Source organism: Gopherus flavomarginatus, chromosome 2 (assembly GCF_025201925.1).
Source record: "Gopherus flavomarginatus isolate rGopFla2 chromosome 2, rGopFla2.mat.asm, whole genome shotgun sequence".
NCBI lineage: Eukaryota > Metazoa > Chordata > Testudines > Testudinidae > Gopherus > Gopherus flavomarginatus.
Genome location: NC_066618.1, coordinates 203909088 through 203935045, shown reverse-complemented (window position 1 = coordinate 203935045; position 25958 = coordinate 203909088). Strand labels below are relative to the sequence as shown.

Below are 25958 nucleotides of genomic sequence, written 5' to 3'. Positions count from 1 at the left end.
CATTTGTAATATTGAAATAAACTGGGTTAAAGCAAATAGCAATACCCTATGCCAAATGTCTTAGATCACTATAAAGGGAAACAATATGTCTACACAACAAATTTTCAGTCTCCTACCTGTCCAGATCTTGCATTTTCACACACATAAATCTCATAGAGTTTTGGAAATTCTGGAGCATGGTCATTAACATCAAGAACTTGAACATACACAGTTACTTCAGAAACTTGTTCTGGATTTCCTAAATGAAAGGAGAAAAGGATGTTAAGAATCAATATTTACAGTCTAACCCGCTGCATATTTTCAAGAAACGAGGCTATTCAAATTTTCTTTTAAGTGATGACAGTCTTCAGCTGAGAAGGAAATCCTTACTGATGCCCACAGATATTGTTCAAAATATTACATTGGGTATTCCAATCCATTGTGCTGTAAAATTATTTTAGCAAGGTAACACCTCTGATTATAAGATTGTATCTCTAACCAAGAAGAATTTCTGATATTGTAAGTCATTTGGAGAAGCAGCCAAAATTGTAAAGCAGAATCTCTCTTTATTAATTATTATTATTATTATTTTATTTTATTATATTCTGTTAATTCATTGTCTAAAAAACACGCTCCCACAAACCACCATGTTTTTAAATAAGGCAATTAACTTCAAAACTGTTTTTAGTCATCCACAATGCTTTCTATATTAAATGCTGGATTTGTATTATAAATTGATTTATTTTTTAAAAGGAAACTATGGGACCTGATACTACAAGCTGGTCAACAGCTGTACCAGCAGAGAGCTCCATAGAATGTAACAGGGCTTTGCCCATGTAGAACTCTGTAGAGTACTAGAGCCATGGACGCCATTAGAGCTGGTCTTATTTGACATTTCATAAGTTTGGGCATAAACATATTTCACCAAAATTCCCACTGTTTCAAATATATCCTACCAGCTCTAGCCATAAACCAATCAGGATGGATGCACCATCCTCTGGTTCATGTCCACAGGTTGAGAAACTATTCTAGAGAAATGAGGCCCATGGGTAACAACATATTCACAAGCCTCCAAGCACATAGATGGGTGCAGAAACCTGAATATTTTCAAACTTTCCCGAACTAGCACCTTTGTCTTTGTCCCTGCCAGCAGGTATATGGGACCTTGGGGAGCAATTACCACACAGGCGGGGTGCCAATTAATTTCTTTATTAAAGGGAAAAGGAAGTGGTGGGAATTTAACAATGAAATACGATGGGATGGGGTGTATAGGGTGTTTACAATAGACAATGATGGGGGGATTCTTCTTATTGAACAGTGTAGGGAGTTCTAACAGTGGGGTTCACTAAGTGGGGTTCAGCACTATGGGATACAGTACAGTCAATAAGCGTATCAAAAAGAAATGCAAAATAAAATGGTAGCTTCTATATAAAATGGTCAACAATCTTAGATAGAATGTATTAAGTGGTTAGTGGCCTTATACACAATGTAACACAATGGTATCAATGCAAATACAAAAGTATATCAGAAAAGTGGAAGCAACCAATGGAGTGTTATAATTACAAGTAAAATGTGAATCACCGTGCAATAATACAATATGGGTGATAAGTGAAATTATGCAATGTAACAGTATAAAAGAAAATTAATGACTTAATTTGTGAGGCTAGGACAGCAGATAATCTGCAAGAGTGTACCTTAAGGCTAGGTTAAGGAACAGGAGGAGGGAGGGGAGTGAATGATTAGTGGCAACAGATGAGAGGAGAATGCGGCTGGAAGCAGCGAGAGACTCTGAAGCCCTGCGAGGTAAGGACAATGGCGCAGCGTGATGGTGATCTTCGGTAGGGAAGGGGCAGCGGAGAAGTGTAAAGAAGGGCTGGAGAGAGGTTTAAGCAACAAGCAGACACCAAAAACAAAGGAAAAAAAGCGGCAAAGGGTTTGGGAAGTTTCACAGTGCGAGAAGCAGCAAGGGGTTTGGGAAGTTCGGAGAGTGATGCAGACGCGGGGGGGCGGGGAAGCAACAAGGAGTTGGGAAGTTCGGAGAGAGTGCAGATGCGGGGGAAAAAGCAGCAAAGGGTTATAACAGGGGGAGATTGGAGCGGGGGAAAAACAGACAGGAATTCAAGCAGCAAAAACCTTATCTATAGACACGGAGAAGTACACAGAGGGGGAGATTGAAGCGGGGGAAAAACAGACACGGGAAAGTTCAGGGAGAGATCGGGACAGCGGGAAGACGAATTTAAACAGCAAAAACCTTATCTATCTTAACCAACGACTAGGTAAAACAACAAATATCACAATTCTAAGCAAAACTATAACAAGCAACTATACGGAGCAACAAAACAGCAAACTATAACAAGGCAGGTGAACCTTACAAGCTCTACAATCTTAACAAACTATGACGTATTAAACTAAAAAAGCAAAACCTATGGTGCACCTTATGCTATGGGGAAGTTACAGAGGGCAGAGTGGTATGTGCCCAGGATACAGCTCCCAAGGAAGCCAAAGGATGGTGGCTGCAGCAGTGGATACAGCTGAAAACAGGGAGCAGAGCTTAGCAGCGCACAAGCTTATTTTTAGCAGCAAAGCGCAGCGGAGTTTAAGAGAGGTTTTAAGACACAGATCAAGGTTTAGCTTGAGTCTGTGTGCTAGGGAAACAGAGCCAGCAGCTAAAGTAATAAAATAAAAGTATAGAAAGTTTTTACAGAGGGATTCTTACCAGTCCCCAAGGCAGCAGCAAAGGCAGAAGCAGCAGCAACATCAGAAGAAGCAAGGAGGGCTCGGTATAGTCTCAATAATCAGGTAGCAATTCGTTCTTCATGGGGGGGGGTTCAAAAACCGAGAGTACTCTCAAAAATAAAACGAGAGCGGAGAAAGGACCCCCCAAAACCCCTGGCTGATCAGATCAGGCAGCAATGCAGGAACCTTTCTGATGTTTGTTTCAAAAATGTCTGTTTTTAAAGGCAAACTCAGGCAGTTTCCCGCCAGTAATCCTGATAGGCTCCCTCTGTCACAGGGTAGGAGGCACAGGGAAAAGACTGCAGGTGAGCACAGAAACATGTCTGGGCAGAGTCCTGTGCAATAGGTGACTCAAAAGCACATGAGCCCTATGACTCATGCCCAGGATCTTAAAAACACAATAGGTCTTGCAGCTCTGGACATTGCCTGCCCTACACCGTGCCCAGGTTCAACGAGGTGATAACAGGACTAACGCTTTGAACAGGGCAGTGGTCCCATTTAGCACACAGCACAAGTGGCCATCCCTTTGAGAAGGGCAATGGCTCTTGTTAAACAACTTAAAGCCAGGGACAGGCGGCCACAGGAGGAGAAAAAAAACCAAATGAAGTATGGGGACAGCTGTAAGAAACAAAATGGAATAGGGGGATAGCTGTAACAGACAGTCTTCTGATTCAGCTTTGTTCAAAATATGCATACATATGAAAAGATGAACTCTTAGATCTTGTCTATATGCATACGTTGTACCATTTTAACTATATTGATACTTGCGCCCTAGTGTGGATACAGTTACACTGGTGTAACTGCACTTATAACTTTATCTGGTATGGAAAGGGGATTTAACTACACTTGTATAGGACATCTTTTACTGGTATAACTGTGTCCACACTAGTGGGTTGTGATGCTTCCTGGGGGTAACCAGGATTGAGAGACACCTTGCTACCACTTGCCATTAGCATGAGGAAGCTTCATCTGTGCCTGCCATGTGTCAGCTCCCTGACTCCATTGGCCAGAAGAAACACAAGCACTCCCCTCCTAGCCAAAGCAGGCTCCACTTTCCCCAAGTAGGTTAGTGATAGGCTTGCTACAACCCCTCTGAGCATCTCCCTCAAGTGTTCAAGCCTTGGTCCATTAGAAACAGACTTCACAGATTTGCTGCTTCCAAAGTAGCAGCTTACAATTTTCCTCTTAGATCGCAGTGCTCCTTAACACACAACACTTAGATATGTTCATAGTGATACGAAGCAAAAGTTTATTTAACAAAAAGTAAAGATTCAAATGATAGCAAGTAGAAATATTGGAAACAAATGATGATTACATATAAAATAAAATCATAACTCACATTCAGGAACTTAGATTTATTTAATTTCCCACTTTCATGTTTTACAGATGAATGCTCACCCCAACGACCTTGCAGTGATTTTCAACCAGGATTTATTTTCCATTCATGAGATAAGTCACGCTGCCAGTTTGCCTCCTCAGTGAAAGATGCCAGGGGGTACTTCTGCTCCCCTGAAACACTCCAACAATCCACTGTCTTTACTTGTAAATAATATTCCCTCCTGCTGCTTTATATCTTCCTGTAAATATCCTCTCTCGTATAGTTCACAGTCTCTTGCTTCAAATTTTAGCTCAATATGTAAATAGAGCTATAATGTGAAGCAGGCAAGACACAATTCCCAGCCAGTGAGATAGTGTCTATTACCCTCTGCCTAGAAGGAACTTGTATGAGGCATGTCACCATGTTTACCCAAACTCCAAGGCACTGAGAACATAATTTCCAGTATAGATACTCAACTCATTAGCTATTATCTGTACATTCGTTTTGAGATAATTATGATGCCCAGTGAGCTACTGGCTCTCAGTAGAAATCTCACATACCATACTTTTGTGAATTATTGTGCACATATTTGACCCAGGGGATCCCTGTAAATCTCCATGGACCTGGCTCCCATTCCCTCACCCAGTTGGCACAAAGAAGTTCCTGGGTCACAGGGTACTGGCATAACTACTCCATTAAAAAAAAATCACACTCTAATCAAAATAGTTATACTGGTACATAATCTGTATGCAAATCAGATCTAGAAATATTCTTGCTCATTTATTAAAAGATTCACAGAATGTCTCCTATAGTCAATAAGAGTGGGGCAGTTGAGGTTGATCAACAACTTTTGGAAGCACTCTTCACATTACTGGATCAAACCTCTACTGAGAGAAAGAGACGTACTCAAGAGTGTACATGTCACAGGCACCCTAATAAACATACCTACTTTGGCCCCAATACAGCAAAGCACTTGAGCACATAAATAGTCCCACTGAAGTCAACAGGAATACTAATGTGCTTAAATCCAGGTGCTTTATTGGATCAGGAGCTTAAGCATAATATTTTCCAGTGAATAGAACCATTGTAGTACATTCTTGTTGATGAATGGCACAACCTGGTCTGTCTAAACAGCATGATTGATATTGGCAAGACCCTTCACAGTAGTTGACAATGCAAACTGTTAGGAGCTAGCATAAGCTGCCTGCTGACTAGCCTTCCCAACAGGCTGCTTCCTCTACTCAGGAAAATGAGTCAAAAGGACCATAAAGATCAACAGCAAAACAAACAAACAAACAAATTTTTAAATGTGCAGCTCACTAGTTTCTTACAACAAACATTGGAATCTGAGCTGATGACTTCTGAGTCTTCTGCAAGAGGGAATGATATCAGAAATAACAACTGTAAATAAATTAAATCAGATCTGTAACTGGTGAGTAGAGGCAGAGCCCCATTGAAACCAATGGAGCTGGGGTGATATATGGTAAGCCTTAATAGGAGGCATCAAAGTTCATGATAACTCTTTATATTAACCCCTTCATATCTTTCTTGAAATATTTCTTTTTGAGATGAAATTTCTCATGCTTACTGTTAATAAGAATTGATCAGGAATGCATTAATAAAAATGGTTGGGCTAGTTTTTTTACATAATATAAGCATAGAAAAAAATCATGTTTCTTAAAAACAATTTTGACACTGCAGCCCTCACCATATTTGCTACAGGTATGTGGTGAGAAGATTTGGCTGGGATGGCAGAGGAAATACATCTCTGAGTTCCTGGCTAGCTTAGGAGGGAATAGAAGCGCCTCTCACTCATCCCTCCTGACAGCTTCATGGGCAGAGCTTGAGTGGAGCAGGGGGATTTTAGTTCCTGCCCTCAGAGCCTGATTGGCCCATTTATAGGCTGCATGGGCACCTCATTGGCCTGCAAATGTGAGTGTGGGAAGTTTTTTTGCTCCTCCTGGCCATGAACTACCATTCACACCTGTTTTCTTTCCCCAGTTAGTTACCCTTTCATTGGGTGTTTTTAGGTGTTTCTCTGTTTCTACTGGTAGATTCCCAACTTTTCTCTGAGCTTTTGGCCAGAACCATCCCACATGGCAATTTGGCAGCTAGCCAGAACTAGCTAGCTAGCTAGTTCTCACCTTCCTCAGAGAACAGAAGAGTTTTTTCTTGAGAGGAAATATTGTACTATTGAGTTATTTGTCACAGCTGTGTAATAGCTGTCCAGGGCATGTTAACTGAGGTAGCAGGGGGAACAGAGTTGCTTCTGCACTCCCAGGCACTGGCCAGGTGGCATTTGGCTAGACCATTGCACGGCAAGGGAAAGACTTCAATATCTATGCAGAAAGACATACCTCTTGTCTCACCACTTATCCATTGCACAAGAAAATGAGGATGTCTGCATCTGAGCATAGCTATATTACTCAGCTCCTACGATACAGTAAGCAGAACATTTACTAAGCAGAACACAGTCTGCAGGAGGGAAAGAGAAAGCTGAGAGACAGCTAGATTCCAAGACAGTCAGAGATTCACAGTAACAGAGTGGCTGGTGTCCAGGAAGGTTCTTTAGGGAAAAAAAAAAGATTGTAACAGTAATTATTGGAGACCAAACTGGCCAAATCATGCAGAAATCAAAACAAAGTTTGCTAACATCATGTGATTGCCCCAGTGATAAAATCCTATCCAATAGGTGCAGAGAACTCAAGAAGTTCTGGACTCTCAAAGGCCAATCCAAAGTGAGGTAGGCAAAAAAAAAAGCCTAGGACTAATCATGATGCCAAGAGGAATATGCACTTGGGAAGAAACAGAGGGCTCTAAGGAAAACAATAAGTCATTTATACTCAACATAACAAAGTAAAGGTATCTCAGTCATCACTGTGTAAACCAAAAAGGATTTCAAAGTAATTCATTGTTATTAACAGAAGCTGTAAGAAAGAGAGTGAAACAAAGTTGTGATACTGCTGATTAATTGGGAGGAGTATGTGATGGATTGTAACAATTTAGCTAAGGCAGAGGGAGTGGACTTGCTTCACAGTAGCATAGACATGCACCACACCATGCCTGAAAGACGATGTCCACTATTGTCCAGAGTCATTCCAGAGCCAGAAACCGTGTGAAAGAGAAGAGGAATATGAGTAAAACTTCCCAGAATCTTCTCCGTTGCTGTGACTGACTGGAGTCACCCTATGTGTTGGCAGTGGCATTTTTTATCAGACTGGAAGGAGTGAGGTTGTGTGTGTGTGTGTTTGTAATAGGAAGCAAACAGAAGAGTGTTGTGCTAAAAGCATTAATTAAAATGAGAAACAAAGAAAAACTTACAGATGGAATCCTGGCCTGACTGAAGTCAATGGCAAAATTCCCACTGACTATTATGGGGCCAGGTTTTCACGCTGAGTATTGGGCTGGAGGGAGTGGAGAGTGTTTCAAAGATAGAAATGTGATTTAAATGAAAAAAATATATATTTGGAATTATAGGAAGATGCCCAAACTTAGTCTGAGTAGCTTGACTTTTAGGAGTACTGAGCACGCAGCAGCTCCTATTGACTTCAGTGGAAGCTGCTGGTTACTCAGCCTTTTTGAAAATCAGGCTACGCATTTAGGGGCCTACCTATGAACTTAGGACCATATCTATAAGCATTCATTTTTGAAAATATTGACCTAAATAATTATACTATGTATTGAATCAGGTAGTGAAATGTGAACATTGGTGGGAGAAATGCATTAAAGTGCACCATCAGGGAAAAGAATTCCTTGGAAACCTAAGACAAAAAGAGAGAAACAAGGCAGTGAGTATTTCCCTCCCCACAATAAGCTCACTTGTAAATAAAATTTAAATGAAAAAAAAATCAGGTCACTTACTTGATTAGGCTAAGCCAGATTGTGACTGTGTGTTCTCCCACCTCATTTCCTAGTGGAGATGAGCAGGAAGGAAATATTGAATGGTAATGCTAAAAGGTAACAATATAAAAGAACTGTATATAAATTGACAGGCTAATCGAAAAAATCACACTTATTAGACAAAACTGGAGTGGTGAGTTAAATCCTTTACCTTCCACGCTTAAGAGCTGAAGAGTGTTGTGAATTCTGTAGTCAAAAGAAAATTCTGAAGCTCTGTATAAAAGGTGTGGTGTGCTGAACTATTCAGGACAAATAGTCCTTTCTGCTATTTCTTACTGGTAACTACTTAGAGCTGGTAGTGAACCACACCTCTGGACATGCAAAGAAATAACAAATTAGAGTCAAAGTTGTCCCATGTTTCAGTCAGCTGTTACCATCAGAAGTACTTGATGGAGATTTATACTTCAATTGACAGAAATAGGAGGCAGAAAACATTTTGGCCCCTAATGACCTTCCTTTTATGAATGAACAAATCACCTTCAAGTCAGTTTGGTGACTCAAGTTTTCTTGTTCTGTTTGTATTATTAGGTGCTATTATTTCTGGTTTGAATTGTGTACTCTATGTAGGCAGATTAACACCTACCAAGAGACAGAAAATACTGGGCTTGATTCACTCTTGAGTAGGAACTCCACTCAGCACACGATGGAGGCAGGGTCATTAAGCAGCTGGTTCTGGCTCTGAGAATCTCAAGGTCAGACCTGGTACAAGTAGACAAACCATATGTTGTGCCACTGATGCACGTTCCTTAATGAAACTTACATCGTCCCTGTGCCCCTCAGCCCTCTAGACTGAGAAATGGTGGGAGATGGAGGCCTGACTATGGTGCAGATGCCAGGACACTTATGGGGTTTGAAGCTGGATTTATGCCACCTGGTTGGTGCAAAGAAGCTGTAACCGTGCATGGCCCATATGGGATGAAATTCGGGTTCCATTGTCATCAATGGTAGTTTTGCCATTGGCATCAATGGAGCCAAAATTTAACCTGTAATTTCTTTGTTTTTCAAGAAAAGATTGCTAAGTACACAGGATAGACATGATGATTATATTTCAGGTGTTCAATGTTATTAACTGATAAAGTAAATCATCTTCAAGCATATCCAAACCAATGTGAAACACCTTTAATACCTCTGGATATCATCTTATTAAATGGTGACCATATTATCATTAAAGAGCTGGAGAATAAATATAGCAAAATGAGAAGGGCTCCCTCCTCTTACAACACATATCTTAATATTTCTTGACATTGAAACCCTTGGCATTTCTTCTGGTTCAGGAGACATTTATTCAATTGTAACATCTGGTTCTCTCCCTTTTTAGTATTTAGCTAAACAGAAAAGTCACAATCCTAGACTGAAGTCATCCTGCAATGTTTCCATAGACCTATTCAAGGTATGACAAAAATATCCCAGAGGTGCTTTCCATTACACCGTATCACCCGCCAGCTGTCCAACAAAGTGAAAAAGAAGATACATTTGTGTTTAAAAATTCACAGATAAAACAAGAAGTCAAACAAGGCTATCAATTCAAAAATATAAAATGAGGATTGTAGTAAATATTGCTACCAACTTCACTATATTAAGCTCACTATTGCATCTACTATTCTGATATTATATATATATATATATGTATGTATGTATATATATATGGGGAATGCTTTCTTATGGGGAATATATTGGATTAACATATTTCTAAAGGTTGTCTCTGTCACCAGAGAGAAGAAGCTGGTCCAATAAAAGATATTACCTCACCACCTTGTCCTACTCATATTTCTAAATAGTCATCATAAAAAAACAAATTTATATGACACAATGTCTGAACCACATGCTAGTTGTTAAAAATGCATGGCAATAAGTAGCTGGTCCATTGATATCCTCCTATTTTGTTGACCTTTTCTCTTCCTGTGGATGATGTGATTAATTTTAACTAGGAAGAAACACATTTTGTCATATCCAGTTCCAAATTAGCAAGCAAATAATATCCAACATTATCCATAATGTTGTCTCAAAAATAGGGCAGCTGGATAACTGAAAGCACAAACAGAAGCAATTTGCATTTGACTTTCAGACAAAAAACTGACAGGTGAAATCTATATAAAGGATGCTTCCCAGATTTAATTGTCACTGTAGGGAAGTCTAGCTGATTTAGGCCCGACATTAACCATTAATTTGAAATACAGGTTTCTGACTGGTGTTAAATTAAACCCTGGCTAATTTTACACTAGTCAAAAATCTGGAGTGAAATTAACCAGGGTCTAATTTAACATAAGATCTTGCACTGGGGGAGCAATTCATATGCTTCAGTATAACTTGAAAGTGTTAGAGTCTCCATCTAATTACAATTTCTTCTTTTTCTTCTTTTTTTATAAGGTCATCTTTTATGAAAGAGCACAAGACCTTGGAGCTCAAAAACATCTTGCTTCCACTGAACTCATCACTTTAATAATACTCCTTAATGTAACAAGAAACAGCAATATAATGAGAAAGTAGCATGTATTGTCCATTTAAAAGAAGGGATGTTCAGATAATAATTACACTAAGTGCATGCAGGATATAGAACATAGTGTTCCTTAAATTCTTACTCACTCATTTCTGTGGCTGTAACAGTTATGTTGTGCCAAGCAGCTGTCTCTCGGTCCAGAAGCTTATTTATAATGATTGTTCCACTGTGTGCATTGATGCTGAACAATCTCTTTAAATACGTGCTGTGGACAATAGAATACCTGCACCAAAAAAGTAAAGAGATTGCCTAATACTGAAATGTTCCATCTGAAACAAGGACTTATAAAGCTATTGTCAATCGAGAAAATAGCTGTGGATACGTACATGTAAATGCGTGCAGCAGCAACTTAGAAATTATGAAAAACGTACACTTATTTAAAATTCACTGCTGCCAAGATCAAAGCTCTTCTTTTCATAAACCTAAATATGCCTCAGATCTATATTAATGTGAACTGAGTCTAAAATGCATTATTCATTCTTATTTCTAAGTCGGTGTCACAGCAGGTGAATGACTTGGTTGAAAAGAAACAGCAAAAATGCCACTTGTGAAATGAATAACACTGGCAACTAAGTAGAGGTATAATAGTAAATCTATTTTATTGTTGCTGACATGTTATGATGTCAAAGGAATGAGCATTAGGCAAAAAGAGAGGCATCTGACTATCTATAACAAAATGTCTGCTAACCTCAGGTACAAAATCCAAAAGTGAGAAATGATTGTAACGAGCCCAACTTGGAGCTCCACCGCAACAGCCATCATTTGAAAAGCTCTGCATGCCATGTTCATATGCACACATACAAAATGCAGTGGAATGATAGTTAAATTCTTATCATTGGCTACATATGTGTGACTATGAAAAAAAGCAGAGCGTGAAGTCAAATACATAAATTAGAATGGCAGATATTTTTAAATTATTGGATTTTTTTTTTAAAATGGCTTAATTCATAAGGCACAGTAGGTGGCTATTTCTTGGATGTGAAATTTGCGCAAACTCAGAAAGTCTGCATTGGTCCTGTTCAGAATACCCGTACTTAACAATTCCCTCTTGTTCTCCAGCTTTCATTTTGCTTGATAAAGCCTTTATATTACAAATTGACACTTAGGACTCCTCTCTGATAGCCCTTACTAAATGCCAGTGCCTGGATGACTTTCTAACTTTTAATTTATAGTTATCATGCAGCCTGTGTGAAAATCAGTAAAATATTAAATCCAATAACTACCATAATAGATTGTCATCTGTTCACTTCAGTTTAGCAAGAGGCTTCTCAATGTCTCTTTTATAAACTCTTATTTCAGGGATTTGTAACTCAGCTTCCAACATACTTCATTTGAGAGTATCCTCTCATCTCCCCTCCCCACACAATCTTTTCTTGTTGTTGCTTCTGTTTGGTTTTTTTTCTGATTTCAGACTTTTGTTTGTTTTAAATATACTTTATTAATTATAACATATATTGCTGTTTGCAAACTGGTGTCCATAATGGCAATCAGGCCTGGTTTTGTTTTGTTTTGTATGATAAGAAAGCACTGACAGCTGAGTTGTTATTGAATAACTGGCTGTATATGCATATACTTTCCCCAGAACATACATGTGTATGTTTTAAAATCATAGTTAATGCATGCTGGGAAATGAAATGTTCCATCTTAAGGGAAGTCTATGGTGCAATAAACCTGCTTAAACATTGCTGGATTGGAGCAATAGATACACATGTACATCACAGCAACCCCTAGAGAAATATTTTATTTTGAAAAAATATACTATACAAATGTTATAAATATTCACAGTATTTACATGTTTTGGTACAGATGCTATAATTCTCCAAGCAAAAAAACCCAAGCATTTTGAAAAATTCTGTACATGTTGTACTTTGTTAACTTAATTTTACCCCAGGATAAGTCAATATAATAGGAAACTAGTATTTAAAAAGACAAAAATTTTGGAAATCTATAGTCTATTGAAGCATAGATGATAATAGAGTATGTCAGCTACAAAGAACTTGAAAACTTAATCCATACTAGTGGATTATTTTGCACTAAACTAGTTTATCCTGTACCTTACTTTGTCTAAATTAAATGGTGTTCAATGATGTCAAGTGACTCTACAAGCTATTTTAATTATAAATCATATGCTAAAGATGAATCAATTGTGTCCTGCTGCAAGATACAGTGAAACTATTTTGTGAAATACATATTTTGTAGAATCATTGACTACAACATTTCACTATGGGGAAAATACCAATCCTTGAAAGCTAAAAGAGAAGGGAACTGGTACAATTATGTTACACAAAGCTGGCTCAATCCCGGCTGTGGGAGTAGACGCTGTTCCTACCCAAGTCTAAAACAGCACTGCACTACAATATTTCCCTCTGCCCCTCTCTAAAGGAAATTTTGGGTAGCAGACTGGAATAGGGATAGAGGCATAGCCAGTGGATCAGCAATTATACAGAACACAGTGACATCTGTGCTACTGCAGATCTGAGGTTTTAGCTGTGGACATGGCACCACAGTTCTGCTGTTGCTCCATATCCTCTACAGGGCCACTATTTGATCTATTTTTCCATCCACTGAGTAGTATGAAGAATTGATTTACAAAACCCATTTATTCAGGCTTTGTGCAGGGGTCAGGATTAAGCCCAGAGGGAAGGAAGTGACATTTTACTATTCCAGACTATTTGCTTTAAGGCTATCACAACGTGGGTGAACTTTAGTTCATTCATGATGCACAGACCTGTGGAATGCAAAAGAGTCCCCTGGAAATTTTTCTCACTTAAATAGTCTTGAGGCCCTTTTGAAAATCTCAGCCCTGGTTTTTAAATCACTTCCTCATAGCATACCTATTTACATTTTACAGTGTGTACCTGATGGGACTGTTGGCATTGTCTGGATCTCTGGCAGTTATAGCACCAACAAAGGAGCCATTTGTGGCCCCTTCAGTGATTTCCATCACATAGTTTTGTGAGGTGAAAACTGGAGGCTCATCAGCATCTTCCACACTGATCTTGATAATGGTTGTGTCTTCAAAGGGCCCTTCTTTCATAAAATGGTCATCCATTTGCCTGTTAATAGCTTTTACTCTAATACTGTATCTCCTTTTGCTCTCAAAATCCACTCTCTGTAGACAAACAAAGTTGGAAGTGGAATATTTCTTTTTTTTTTTTTTTTAGAATTTGAAAATTAATAATACATTAGTGACTGATGTAAGATTAAAGACAAGACATAGTGGTACACTTCTATTGGGAATGTTTTAAAAGCAGTTACTTGCATATATACACATTGTAATAACAGATTAATTATTAATCTGTGTCTTACTTTAGTTTGCTTTCACTATTAAGGATTGATTTCCTTGGTTTGCTCTGATGTTATGATTTAATAGTATTATAATGGATACCATACTTTACTTTGTCACATGTTTAATGTAGGTTATGCACTTAATGCCTTTATTTCACATGTAGAGTTAACACTATACAATACAGCATATACATTTTCATGTAGAATAAAGGGAATTAATTAACTTTCAGATGTTCAAACTGAGTTTATTACAATTTAGTCTTCAGAAAAACTAACTCTGCCTCCCCTTTAAAAAAAAAAAGAAAATAACTCACCACACTGTCTGTCATACCATTTGTTTAGTCAGGATTAGTAATACAAACTACAACAGGAAATATTAGGAAAGAGCTTCCTTTCCTTGTAACTGTTCCAAACGGGCAAAAGACAGCAACAGCAAATTCTTTAGTCTCCCATACTTCACTGAAGTGCTGTCATTGTCTGAGTAAATACCCTGTGCTCTCTAGCTCCATCACAGAGTATTTTTTGGCTTTCCATACCATGAGAACATAGGTAACCAACTGAATGAACTTACTTTCTGTCTTTTCCCTCCCCTGCAAGGTTTAAAATGAAGCCTTGCCATCAGTTCAGTTCTAGTAGCTAACTCTTTTTCTCCCTATGTGATGCTAAAAAAAAGTCCCATATACAACTGAAGCTTCCTGAGTGTGTTTCACTAAAGAAATCACAACACTTTTCACTAATACAAAGAAGTACCTTCCATCTCAAGATCTTAACATTCTTTACTAACAGTGTGTTATGCCTCAGAACACTCCGCTCCTATTATTCTTCCCATTTTACAGGTGAGGAAACAAGGCACAGATTGGCTAAGACATTTTCCCACAATCACACAAAGTGACAAGTGCAAAGCTGGGAATAAAACCCAGATATCCTGACCCCGATTGCTTGAGCCACAAACCAAAAATATCAATTTACTTTCTAAGCTAATGAGGTTGTTTTTTTCCCCAACACCATTCCAGATCCTTTTTTTCACTCAGAATATTAGTGCTTAAAGAAGCCAGATAGAAAAAACAACATGAAGTGTTGTTTTAGTAACAGTTGTTATTATTTTATTATTTTAAAACATTAATGATATGTTTCATTTTAGTGTTTTTTTTAATGTCTCACCTCTTTTAATATAACAATTCCTTCTTGGGTCTCATTGTTAGTAATGATGTCAAAAACAAGTGATTCCTCTCCTTCGATGACATAATTCATGGCTGCATTCTCCCCTATGTCACTGTCCTCTGCCATGATTTTGCCTATGGTAGAGCCCACTGGTGCTGCCTCAGAGATATTCATGTAGTAGAACTCTTAAAGAAACAGCCAAGTACCATCACATTAAACATTGTCAACTTTGTCAATGATCTATAACAGTTGAAAGCAGTGGTGTGGAACCTGTGGCTTGGGGAATAGTAGTTGCCTTTGAAACACTTACCAGAGGCAATGGGGGGGTGACTATTTAAGAAAAAAATGTTTGCCTGAATATAAATTGAAAATATGTTTCCTGAGCTGGGTAATGTGAGTATCAAAGGGAAGTGTTTGAACCAACCTCATTCCTGTGGGGAGGCACTAGGGGAGAGCACCTCCATAACTGCATCAAAACTGCTCCCCTGCTGCCTGAGACACAACTCTCAAGTGTGCTAGGAGCCCTCTGAGCAGATACTGTCATATTCCTGCTACAGCTGCTCAGCAGTGACCCTATTGGTAGCCTGCTACTTTGCAGGAGTAGAGGTAGGGTATCAGGATAAGACCCTGGTGCCACACCTGCTCAATATTCCTGACATCCTAATGAGCCAGCTAGGCTGCCTAATGAACTGCCCTGCCCTGGTCGTCTGAGGAAGCCAGCAGGCCAGTTCTTAAGCTCAGCAGCTGCAGTAGCTCGCATTTCTGTGGGTGATCTGCCAGTCCTGTGCCTTTGGGACAGGGACCAGCAGATATCCCACAGAAACGCCACCGAAGGCTGCCTGACTGCCACCCTCACAGCGACCAGCATGCCGCCCCCCACTTGCAGCCCCAGGTACACGCTTGCTGCGCTGGTGCCTAGAGTTGTCCCTGCTCAATGCCCACACCCTCTGTGCCTCCACTGGACTGCCTGCAGATATGCCGCCGAAGGCCATCTGACTGCTGTGCTTGGGGCAACAAAAAACATAGAGCCACCCTGCTTGTCTCCCAATAATCTGGTTCCGACCCTCGGCTGTGATTCCTGACTGCAACTGTGTCTCAACCCTGGGCTCTGGCATTCAGACTCTGATTTCAGTTCTGAACTTCAGCCCTGCTTCTTGGTTCTGTCTCTGTCCCGATCCCTGTCTCTGGCATTTGGACACCGACCACAAAGCCAGACTGCCTACAACCCATTCTCCTGACAGTGTGAGCAGCCTGAAACTAAAACAGAGGGAAACTGGGCTGACAGGGGTCCAGACCACTGGGTAGTATGGATCCCTCCCCAGCCAATCTCCCTGCCAGAGATAGGGGTTGCCTTACAGACCCTGGAGGCCCAAGTTGCTAACCTGCAGGCCAACGTCACTGTCCTGCAGGCACAGAATGTAGCACTGCACAGGCAGGCAATGCCACCCCTGACTCTGCCTCCTACTTGGTGTGATCCAAAGATTCTCCTGCCTGATAAGTTTAATGGTGATCGGGGCGTGATTCAGGGGATTCTCAGTCTATGCTGGCTCCTCTTTCTACCGTGCCTGCAGTCATTCCCCACTGATCAATTCAGGATGCTGTTAATTCTCAGTTTGCTGACTAGGGAGGCTCTGACATGGATGTCCCCACTCCTAAAGAAAGCAAGCCCAGTCCTGGGCCAGCTTGAAAACTTCATTCAAATCATGGATGTGGACCTCAGTGACCCTGATCATAAGTGTACAGCCGCGACCACCCTTGGAGTGTTGCACCAAGACCTTGGCCTGTGCTGCGGAGTTCTCCTGTTTGGTAGCAGACACTGAATGGACACAGCACTATCATTTCCACTTCAATCTGAATTATGACATCAAGAAGAGCTGGCACAAGTGGACTCTCCACAGACTCTGGCTGCCTTGATTGACCTAAGGATAAAGACTGTCAATCATCTGATGGAACACTGCCAAGAAAGAAGGTCAGCTTCCCGACTCCTGCCAGCCCTGCCATCTCTGGCTCACCAACTTTCAGCACCTTCCCCACAGCCCATCCCACACAACTCAATGCAGAGAAAAAGCAGCATTGGGCACGGCCTATGCCTATACTGTCAAAGACCAGGACACTTTGTGTCGGGCTGCCCTGCTAAGGTCCAATCGGCACCCTGGTCAGGGAATGCCAAACCCAAGCCACTGATAGCAGGGCCTAGGTTGGGGTGTTTCTCTCTGCCTCTCGCTGGTACCCAACATTAGTATATGTCTGCTGGTATCTTGGCAATGAGCAGATAGGTCCCAACATATCTCCAACTTCCTCTACAAGTCTGACACCTCTCCATCTCCGAGGTCCATCTGGAGTCACTTGTGGATTTGAGTGTCTCAGGTAACTTCATAGATCAGGACTTTGCATGAATACACCAGATTCCTACCCAACGCAAGGACACCGTGGAGTTGGCGGAGTCTATTGATGGCTTGCTTCTTTCATCAGGCCTGGTTACCCACTACTGAATCACATCCATACCCTGGATCTGTTCTGGACATTTCACAGAAACCAGGACTGGGGGTACCTAGAAGATGCCCTTAATGAGAGAGGTACTGTTAGAGTAAGTCTCTGTAGCTGCAGCTGCACCTGCTCAGCACTCCTGACACCCTAACAAGCCAGTTGGGCTGCCTGATGGACTGCCTTGCCTGATTTGTTGAGGAAGCCAACGGGCCAGTTCTTCAGCTCAGCAGCAGCAGTAACTTACTGGCTGCTCAACACCCACACCCACTCTCCCTCCCAGTGCTTGTCTCTCGCCAAGCCTTGCTCCTCCACAGCTCTAGTTCAGATCCTGCCCTGCAGCAAGCCTTGTTCCCCTCCTGTCTTCCTCTTGTTTCAGAACCAGTCCTGCTCCTGCATTCTCTTACTCTTAGTAAGCCAGTTCTGATCTTTGGCTCTGCTTCCTGGTCCTGGCATTCTGACTCTGGCCATTAGGCCTGACTCCCACTCCAACCACTAGGTCTAACTGCCTACAGCTCAGTCTACTGGCAAAGAGAAGGGAGGAGAGAGAAGATTAAGGTTCTACACTACTTGTTTCCTTGCTAGATTGTGAGATCCATAGAGAGGACAGCATAGCAGCTCAGTTGCCTACGCCTGAGCATAGGGAAATAGAAGATTGATTGTGGCTCTGTGGCTTTTTTAAACTATTGGATGAAATCTTAGCTTAGTTGAAATCAATGGCAAAGCTCACATTAACTTCAGTGGGAGTAGGAATTCATCTGTTAAATTTAATTCTACTGCTGAATAGTTGGACCCAACTGGTTTACAGCATTTGTATGGTGTGCACTTGCAACATTATTATTATTTACGGTAGGTTTCTGAATAAAAAGTATCTAAATCTGAATTATTTCCCACCACTTCATTCTGAAACCACCTTTGTTTTCCACACTTTTATAATTAATCTCTATTTCAGATTAGTGACCACAGGGTGCAGAAAACCAGTGGTGTGAAACCTCCTTTCTACATATGCACACTCTGGGAAGACTGCCATTAAAATATAGATTTCTGCATTAAACCAACATAGTGTGGTAATTTCTCCTGAATGCAGCTGCATGCTAGATAGCAGTGGCATTGCATGGCTTCCCTACTAGTTCAGTTTGTATTTGTCATTTAATTAGTCAGTCCTGAAGAGAGAATTTTTATCCTTAGAGAAACATAATATTACCATTGTCAATATATTAACAGTAATAAAAAAAAATATGCTCTAAACCCCAAGAGAAAAAAAATTTTTTTTTTGTATTTAACTTCCCTTAAGTAGGTATCTTGTTTTCTCAAAACCATAACAAAACATAGCACTGTCTTAAGCTCTCTAGTCCAGGATTTGTGTGTGTGTGTGTGTGTGTGTGTGTGTGTGTGTAAAAGTTATTGGTTTATCTATCTTTTATTTGGTACAAAAGGCAAAATGTAGATCTGATCTCAATTGGTATACCACTGAACTCACTGACATTGCACTAGTACTGAATTTTCCCCACAGTTTCATGTGTAATAATAAAACTTATTCCAATTTACTCACTTTGTTGAAATATGGGCTTGTTGTCATTGATGTCAGAGAGGTTGATGGTTACAGTTGTTGTTCCTGAAAATCCACCCATTTGCCCTACCATATCTTTGGCTTGGATAATGACAAAGTATTGCTCCTTAGTTTCTCTGTCCATTTGGGAAGAAATTCTAATGACTCCTGGAAGATACGGTTAGCTAAGCACATTATTTACTATATCTGACCAGACATTAAGAGTACAAAAATAAGCATCAGATTCCATACTACTAAGAGGTTTCACAATTCATAACATCGGTAGGCTGAGCTTATTCTTCCACTCCCACACTCCCACCCATGTGACACCCTCCCATTGTCATTTATTGCAGGGATTCCCTGCACCCTCCATTCTTTCCCTCATGCCATTGTCTCATGTGACTCATTCCCACCATGCCAGAGTCCCCTATTACCTCATGCCAGGGCTCTATATGCATTCCCATATCCCCATGCTAGGATTCTGTGTGCTCCGCCCATTTGCCCTTCCCCCACACAATGTCCCTCCATTCTCTGCTCATGTCATGTTAAATTTTGTTGGGAGGATGGACAGACATGGGATATTGTTATGCTCAAAGGCATTAATTGGTGCTGTCAACCAGTAATTTAATCATTATACAGTTGCACAGGTACTTGAAGCTGGTTTAAATGGAGTAAAGGGGGCTACACATGCCCCCCCATAATACCCCAAATCAATAGGGTTCTTCTCATTGGTTCCTAGAATATTCCTTGAAGTTTTGGAATTGATCAGATGCTATTTTGAAAGTTGTTTTGTTACATACAAATTGACAGACAGACAAACAGGCAAATGTCATCAAGTTTTAAGTGTATAGACACAACCAATAATATACACAATGATTAGGTCATAGCACATGTGACCTTGTGCTGGAAGTTAGCACTTCTTGTTATATATGTTCCTGGGTATCCCACTGTCTCACTTTCACCTTTAGCAAGTCCTTTAACTTTCTGTGCTTCAGCTTACTCATCTCTGAAATGAGAATAATAATGTTCCCTACTTCAGAGAAGTATTGAGGCATAAATAAATTATGTTGATTAAATTTTGTTTGAGTTGTTAAGCATGAAATCTTATAGACTTGGGAGTATTATTATTATATGTCCTGGAATTTAATGTTTGTATTGTGACTATTATTTGAACCAGTTTTATATATGTCTTAAAAATAGGGAGGTATCTGAAATGTCTCACAGGCTGAAATTTTCTTAGATTTATGCAAAATTTATTCCATTTTATTTAATGAAGTGACTATGGGCACCATCCAAAAACAACTGAAGTAAATATGACTCATTCTATTGACTTAAATGATCTCCAAATTGGGCCCTAAGGGCTTGATCCTTCACTAATCGAGTCAATGGGAGTTTTTCCATTGACTTGAGCGGGATCAGGATCAAACCCTAAATCAAGAGACATTCAAATACTACAGTTGTGGGTGCTAGATAGGTAGGTAGATTGTTTGATCTGAGGACATTATACTTCTGCTGTCTTGAGAAAATAAGATTACAATCTATTGTAATTTTTACCTGACACACAGATATTTTAGGAGAGTTCATGAATGAAGTTCAGGTTATAGGAAGATCTAACAATACCTGTCTTTGGCTCCACAGAGAAGTAGGGCTGTCCTTGCAAAATACTATAAAGCAGTCGGGCACTATTGCCATAAGCAGGATCATCTCTATCTGTAGCTGTAACCTGTATCACCGAAGTACCTGAAAAGAAAAGAAATGAAATAAGAAATTTCTTATATATATTTGTTTAAAATGAAATGACTGTTTGCCATATAAATAACATAACTTTCTCTTGGCATATCTATAGCTTTTAACTAGTGTCAGATTCTCTCTTCTTGTCTCATTTTTGTCTACATCATTTTTTTAACCCATTTCATTTATTATAAATCAATTCATACTGTATGAATATATTCAGTACTGGCCAACTACCACCCAGTGTCAAACGTCTCATTCTTGAGCAAGCTCATATCGAAGCTAGCAAAAGGCCACCTAAATGCTCATCTAACTAAAGTTAACATTCTAAACCCTACATAATCTGGATTCAGGCAAGGACTTGGAACTGAAACTGCTTAAATGGCACTATGGTTGATCTTCTGCTGTCAATGGATAGAGGACAGACATCCATTCTCATCCTCCTGGACCTTTCTGCAGCATTCAACATTATTGACCACAAGATTCTGCTGTCTTATCTGAAAGAGGTGGCAAGGGTTCAGGGAAATGCACTAAGATGGTTTGAGTCCTTCCTGGAGGGATGCACCTAATGAGTAATGATGGGAAACTGCACCTCCACCACTAGACTTGTTACTTGTGCAGTCCCAGAAGGATTGATTCTTTCTCTGGTTATTTTCAGGATTTACACACAACTACTAGGTCAAGAGTCTCAATTTACGTTAAAGCCAGTGCCAGTCCTTCCAGCAGGCCAATAATGTCACTGAAGATGGTGTTCAGAAAATAAAATGTTTACATTATATTTTTTTTATTTCAAATTTCTTAGAAATAATAAAACTGCCATAAAACTTTATACAATTCTTTGCCTGCCAGAGAGTTTTTAGTGTTTACCAGACACCTGGCAACACTTCAGTTCTGTCAATTTGTTGATTTTTGCTGCAGTTAAAACCTTCCAGATTGCAGCAAGGTGTGCATCAGATAGTTGTGTTTGATATTTTGACTTGTTTATATTCATTGTGGAAAAAAGTGATGCTGCCTTCATAGCTGACGCTGCCTGGCAACTAATGATGCTGCCTCCATGGCTGGCTGTGCCCGGAAACTAGTGATGGTATCTCTTTCCTTCTTCCCCAACCAATGGGAGCTGGGGAGGGGATGGAAGGTGCCTACAGCAGACATTGCCGGCAGCATGGCTGCATACATCTCTCCTCCACAGGCCACAGTGGGGAGGTTTTTGGACCACAGATGGCCCACGGGCTGGGACTTTGAGACCCTTTCACTAAATGAACTGGTCAGATCAAAACTTAAATGACAGCAATGTGCTGATGATACACAGCTGTATCTATTCTTCAACAAATATGACCACATCACAACCACCACCAAAAAGACCCAGTGCTTGGAAGAGATCAGTTCTTTGATGAAGAAAAGCTTGCTGAAGCTGAGGCGGATCAAGACAGAGGTGTTGCTGGTGGGCAGACGACAGGATTTCAAAGAGTTTGCAATCACAGTGCACCCTTGGTCAATTCAGTCTGTAGTCAATTCAGTCTGTAAAGGAGAACTTATATATTCCTTTCTGAGGTTGAGCTCTTACATATCAGCGTCTACAAATAAGATTTTCTACCATCTCCGTCTGGCTTGGAAACTCCATTCCATCTTGGCGCATGAAGACCTGGCCTTTGTCACCTCTCCGGTGGATTATAGCAATGCACTATAACTGGTCATGAATTCTTCAGTGCTTAGGAAACTCCAAATAGTTCAGAATGTTGTAGCACATCTCCTCAGCAACACAGGCTGCTACAAATACATCAAACCCACCTTCCACTTTCAATAGGCTTCCCACATAATTTAAAAACAAGTTAAAGGTCTCAGTCCTTATATTCAAAGCACTCCATAGCCTGGGCCCAGGGTGTCTTAAAAAAAAAATCTATAGCTCCGGGACAAAGACTGTGGTTGACAGCTATGTTCCTGTGGCTCAGTTGAACTCTCAACCTTAAGAGTAAATCTTGTCTGTGCAGAAGACAACATCTTCTCCAGAGACTGTCTAAGGCGATGGAATTAACTCCCCAAGGAAGTAAACACCATGACAAACCTCATCACTTTTTTTGCTCCAAGTACAAGGCTCATTTCTTTGATCTTGCCTTCTCCAGAGAGAACTACATAGCAGCAGTATGTGTATATAAGCCACACACTGCCAAAACAAGACACTCCACTGCACATATTTCTCTCACTTTGAAAACAAACCTGTATAGATATGTAGTCATGCTGATTAATGCACTATTGGAAGGTGCTCAGGTACTATGGTGATGAATGTGGTGTAAAAACCTCAGAAGCCGGTTCATTTATAAGCTAACCCCACCAAGATGGATAAGTAAAAATGGAAAAGTTTTTATAACCCATTCATGAGCTGACTGTATAATTCAGAGGTCAGCAAACTTTGGCTCCTGGGCCATCAGGATAAGCCGCTGGTGGTCTGAGATGGTTTGTTTACCTCGAGCGTCTACAGGCATGGAGGTAAACCTACGTAAACAAAGTGTCCTGGCACACCAGCTGCTTACCCTGACTGGCCAAGACAGCAACTGGTGGGGAAATTTTTTTGTGAGGAGAAGCTGGAAGGCAGGGGAGTAACCCCTGTGACCACCCCCCACATGATCCCACCCCTAGCCCGGGACCCCCACTCTCTCCCCATCCCATCCCTTCCCACCTTATCTGGTGAGGGCCAGGGGAGGATGTCTCTGACCTGGCTGGAGCTGCTCCGGCAGGCTGGGCAGCACGGCCGCAGCCTGCTCCAGCAGGCCAGACCGGGCAGCATGGCTGCAGCATGTTCCAGCGGGCTGGGCTGGGTAGAGTGGCCACAGAGTGCTTCAGCGGCTGGGTGGCGCAGTCACAGCCTGCTCTGGGGGGCTGGGCCAAGCGGCACAGTTGCAGCTTGCCAGCCCCAAAGCTGTAGCTGCTTTAGAGGCTGAGGGGAGAGCAACATGGCCAGAAGTGGAGAGACTCTGGCCCTGCCTCTTCTCTTCTGTCTCTGCTGACTGTGCTGCTTCACCTTGCTTCCTCTGTTTGGGGGAAGGGCTGTGTCCCACCTCTCCCTCTTTACCCATTCATAATCTGACCCCCTTCTCTGGTGCTTCCCTTTTTTACTAAAAAAATTTGGCTTATGAACAAGTATATACAGTAACTTAGAATAGAATAGTACACTGTACCTGACTTCTAACCATTTCATGTACCCAGCTATGTCATCCTATTGTGCAGAGAGAGAATGGTAGAGTGTATGTTCCAAAAATAGGCTCAATAGAAGGCTTAATATTTTTTCTTTTCTTCTGCCTCTCTACTAGTTCCATTCTCCTTTTCAATTTGTCTTAAAACAAAAGATTAACTTGTGACTTTCCAGTGGAATTTTTATCTCTATATTGGCAAATACTGTATATTGTCCTCAGTTTTTCTAATTTCTGATATGTAAATGCGCTTTCAGATTTATTTTCCACTGAATATGTTTTAAGATGTTTTATTAAAGTGCTCCATATAAAAAAAACCAAAACAAAAGACAAAATATTGTATGACTGTCTAATTTAAAACCTACAGAGGAGCTGATAGAAATAAACTGTTAACAAGCAAAGCAGCCAGGAAACAGAACAAGACTATGATAGCATTTTATACCCTTGAGGCCTTTAATGAGCCTTTCCTACTGCAAAAGAGATAGCAAAATCAATCTGCAGAACACAATTTCATCTCTAGTTGGGAGTCAGTCATGTCCTAGATCCAAAATTGACAACATCCCCTTGGGCCATCCATGAGGATATCCTTGCAAAGAAATATTCCTCAGCATCATCATTTTATAATAAAATGATTATTTTTATCTTATTTCTTACCTGACTTCTATATAAGAATACAAATAGCTACCTTTCTTGAGGAAAAACAAGACCCAGAGCCATGACTTTCTGACATATTATCACATTATAACATCTTATCATAAGCCAGTCTCTTCTGTTGCATGTTTTCTCTGATAATTAAGTCTGCAACACCCTGAAGGTTTGGAGTCACTAGTGTAAAATACAGTATCTTCTCAAAATATCTTGATCCGAGTTGAGACCACTCTCTGGATACTAAAATACTCTTTTAGAAACTTCTCAGACTAAAGACTCAGTAGTCTGGCTAGTCTGGAGCGAAATGCTGTTCCTTTTGCTGTTGACTTCAGGAGCAGTTCTATGTCTAGAGCAAGTATAAAATTCCACCCTCAGAACATGCCTATAATATCAGTCCCAGAGTGAAACTAATGGGGTGGAGAGAAGAGGGAGGCCCCCCCAACACACACACCCACTCGTGGCCTTTAGTGTATATGTGGCACTTTTTTGAGCATATTATGTAGAATCCACTCTACCTATAGGCAGACTAAGCAGCTGCCTAGGGCTACAGATTTTGGGGGCCTCTGATGGGCAGAAATGGTGTAAGTGGCAGTGGTGATGGCAGGGTATGAAGATGGTGGGGCTGCCCAGTGCAGGGGGTGGCTGGGGCTCTGAGCAGTCAGAAATGGTCCTCTACTGCACTAGTGGGGAAATGCTCCTGCCTCTTTCCCAGGGGCTCCAGTGAGCAGGAAGCATCCCCCAAATAGGCTGTGCCTGATGGGGAAGCACTCTTGCCCCACCCCCAGCAAATAAAATCATGAGTACTACCAGGAGCAGCCCCGAGCTGTTTGGCACTTTTGTCTGAGGCTGGGGCTTTGGCTACCAGGGCAGTGACTCACCTCGCTCTATGTTGTTGCCAGCCTGCACCTACTGCTCCGCACCCAGTCTCTGTGGATCTTGCTGCCCCAGCTGCTGCTACCACCACTCTGGGCTCATGCTACTGCTGCAAGTAGGCCAGCCAAGGGAGAGGGGCTAAGGGTGTGGAGTATGGGAGGACAGGCAGGGGGCCCCATTGTGGTTGAACTGATCAGCTCCAGGGGGAGCAATGGCTCGATGTGGAGTGTGTCCCTGGCCCCAGGGGATGGAGGAAACCAGGAAGCATTGCAGGGAACAGACAGGGAGCACTATAATGGTGCAAGGCAGAGGGGAGTACAGTCAAAATCAAGGGATGCATCAGCCACACTTTTTCAACCCATTATCCCCCTAGTTGCAAAATCTGGCTCTACTACTGATGAAACTGGTGATATAGACATCTCTCTATTGCTGGTGAGAAATTTCAAAGATAAAATGACAGGTTAATCTTCAACAACCACAAACATCTGAGGCTTACAACTTCAGAAGCAACACTGTTCTCAAATATGACTGACAAGTAAGTACACTCAAGTACAGAAACGTTAACTCAAAACAAACTGTGATCTAGAAACAGAAGGTCACCAGAGATCA

The 25958-nt window shown here is 41.0% G+C and overlaps 1 protein-coding gene and 1 long non-coding RNA gene across 2 annotated transcripts in view; one reads left to right on the top strand and one right to left on the bottom strand.

The window, feature by feature from the left end:
- CDH19 (cadherin 19) overlaps window positions 1–25958 on the bottom strand; it is a 183755-nt gene that overhangs the window by 18623 nt on the left and 139174 nt on the right. The window contains 6 exon segments of the mRNA XM_050938808.1: window positions 117–238; window positions 10517–10653; window positions 13289–13542; window positions 14880–15064; window positions 18916–19080; window positions 20533–20652. Of these exon segments, the coding sequence (XP_050794765.1) occupies window positions 117–238; window positions 10517–10653; window positions 13289–13542; window positions 14880–15064; window positions 18916–19080; window positions 20533–20652 (983 nt within the window).
- Window positions 1–25958, top strand: part of LOC127044264 (uncharacterized) — a 794940-nt gene that overhangs the window by 656400 nt on the left and 112582 nt on the right. The gene's annotated exons all lie outside the window — the stretch shown is intronic.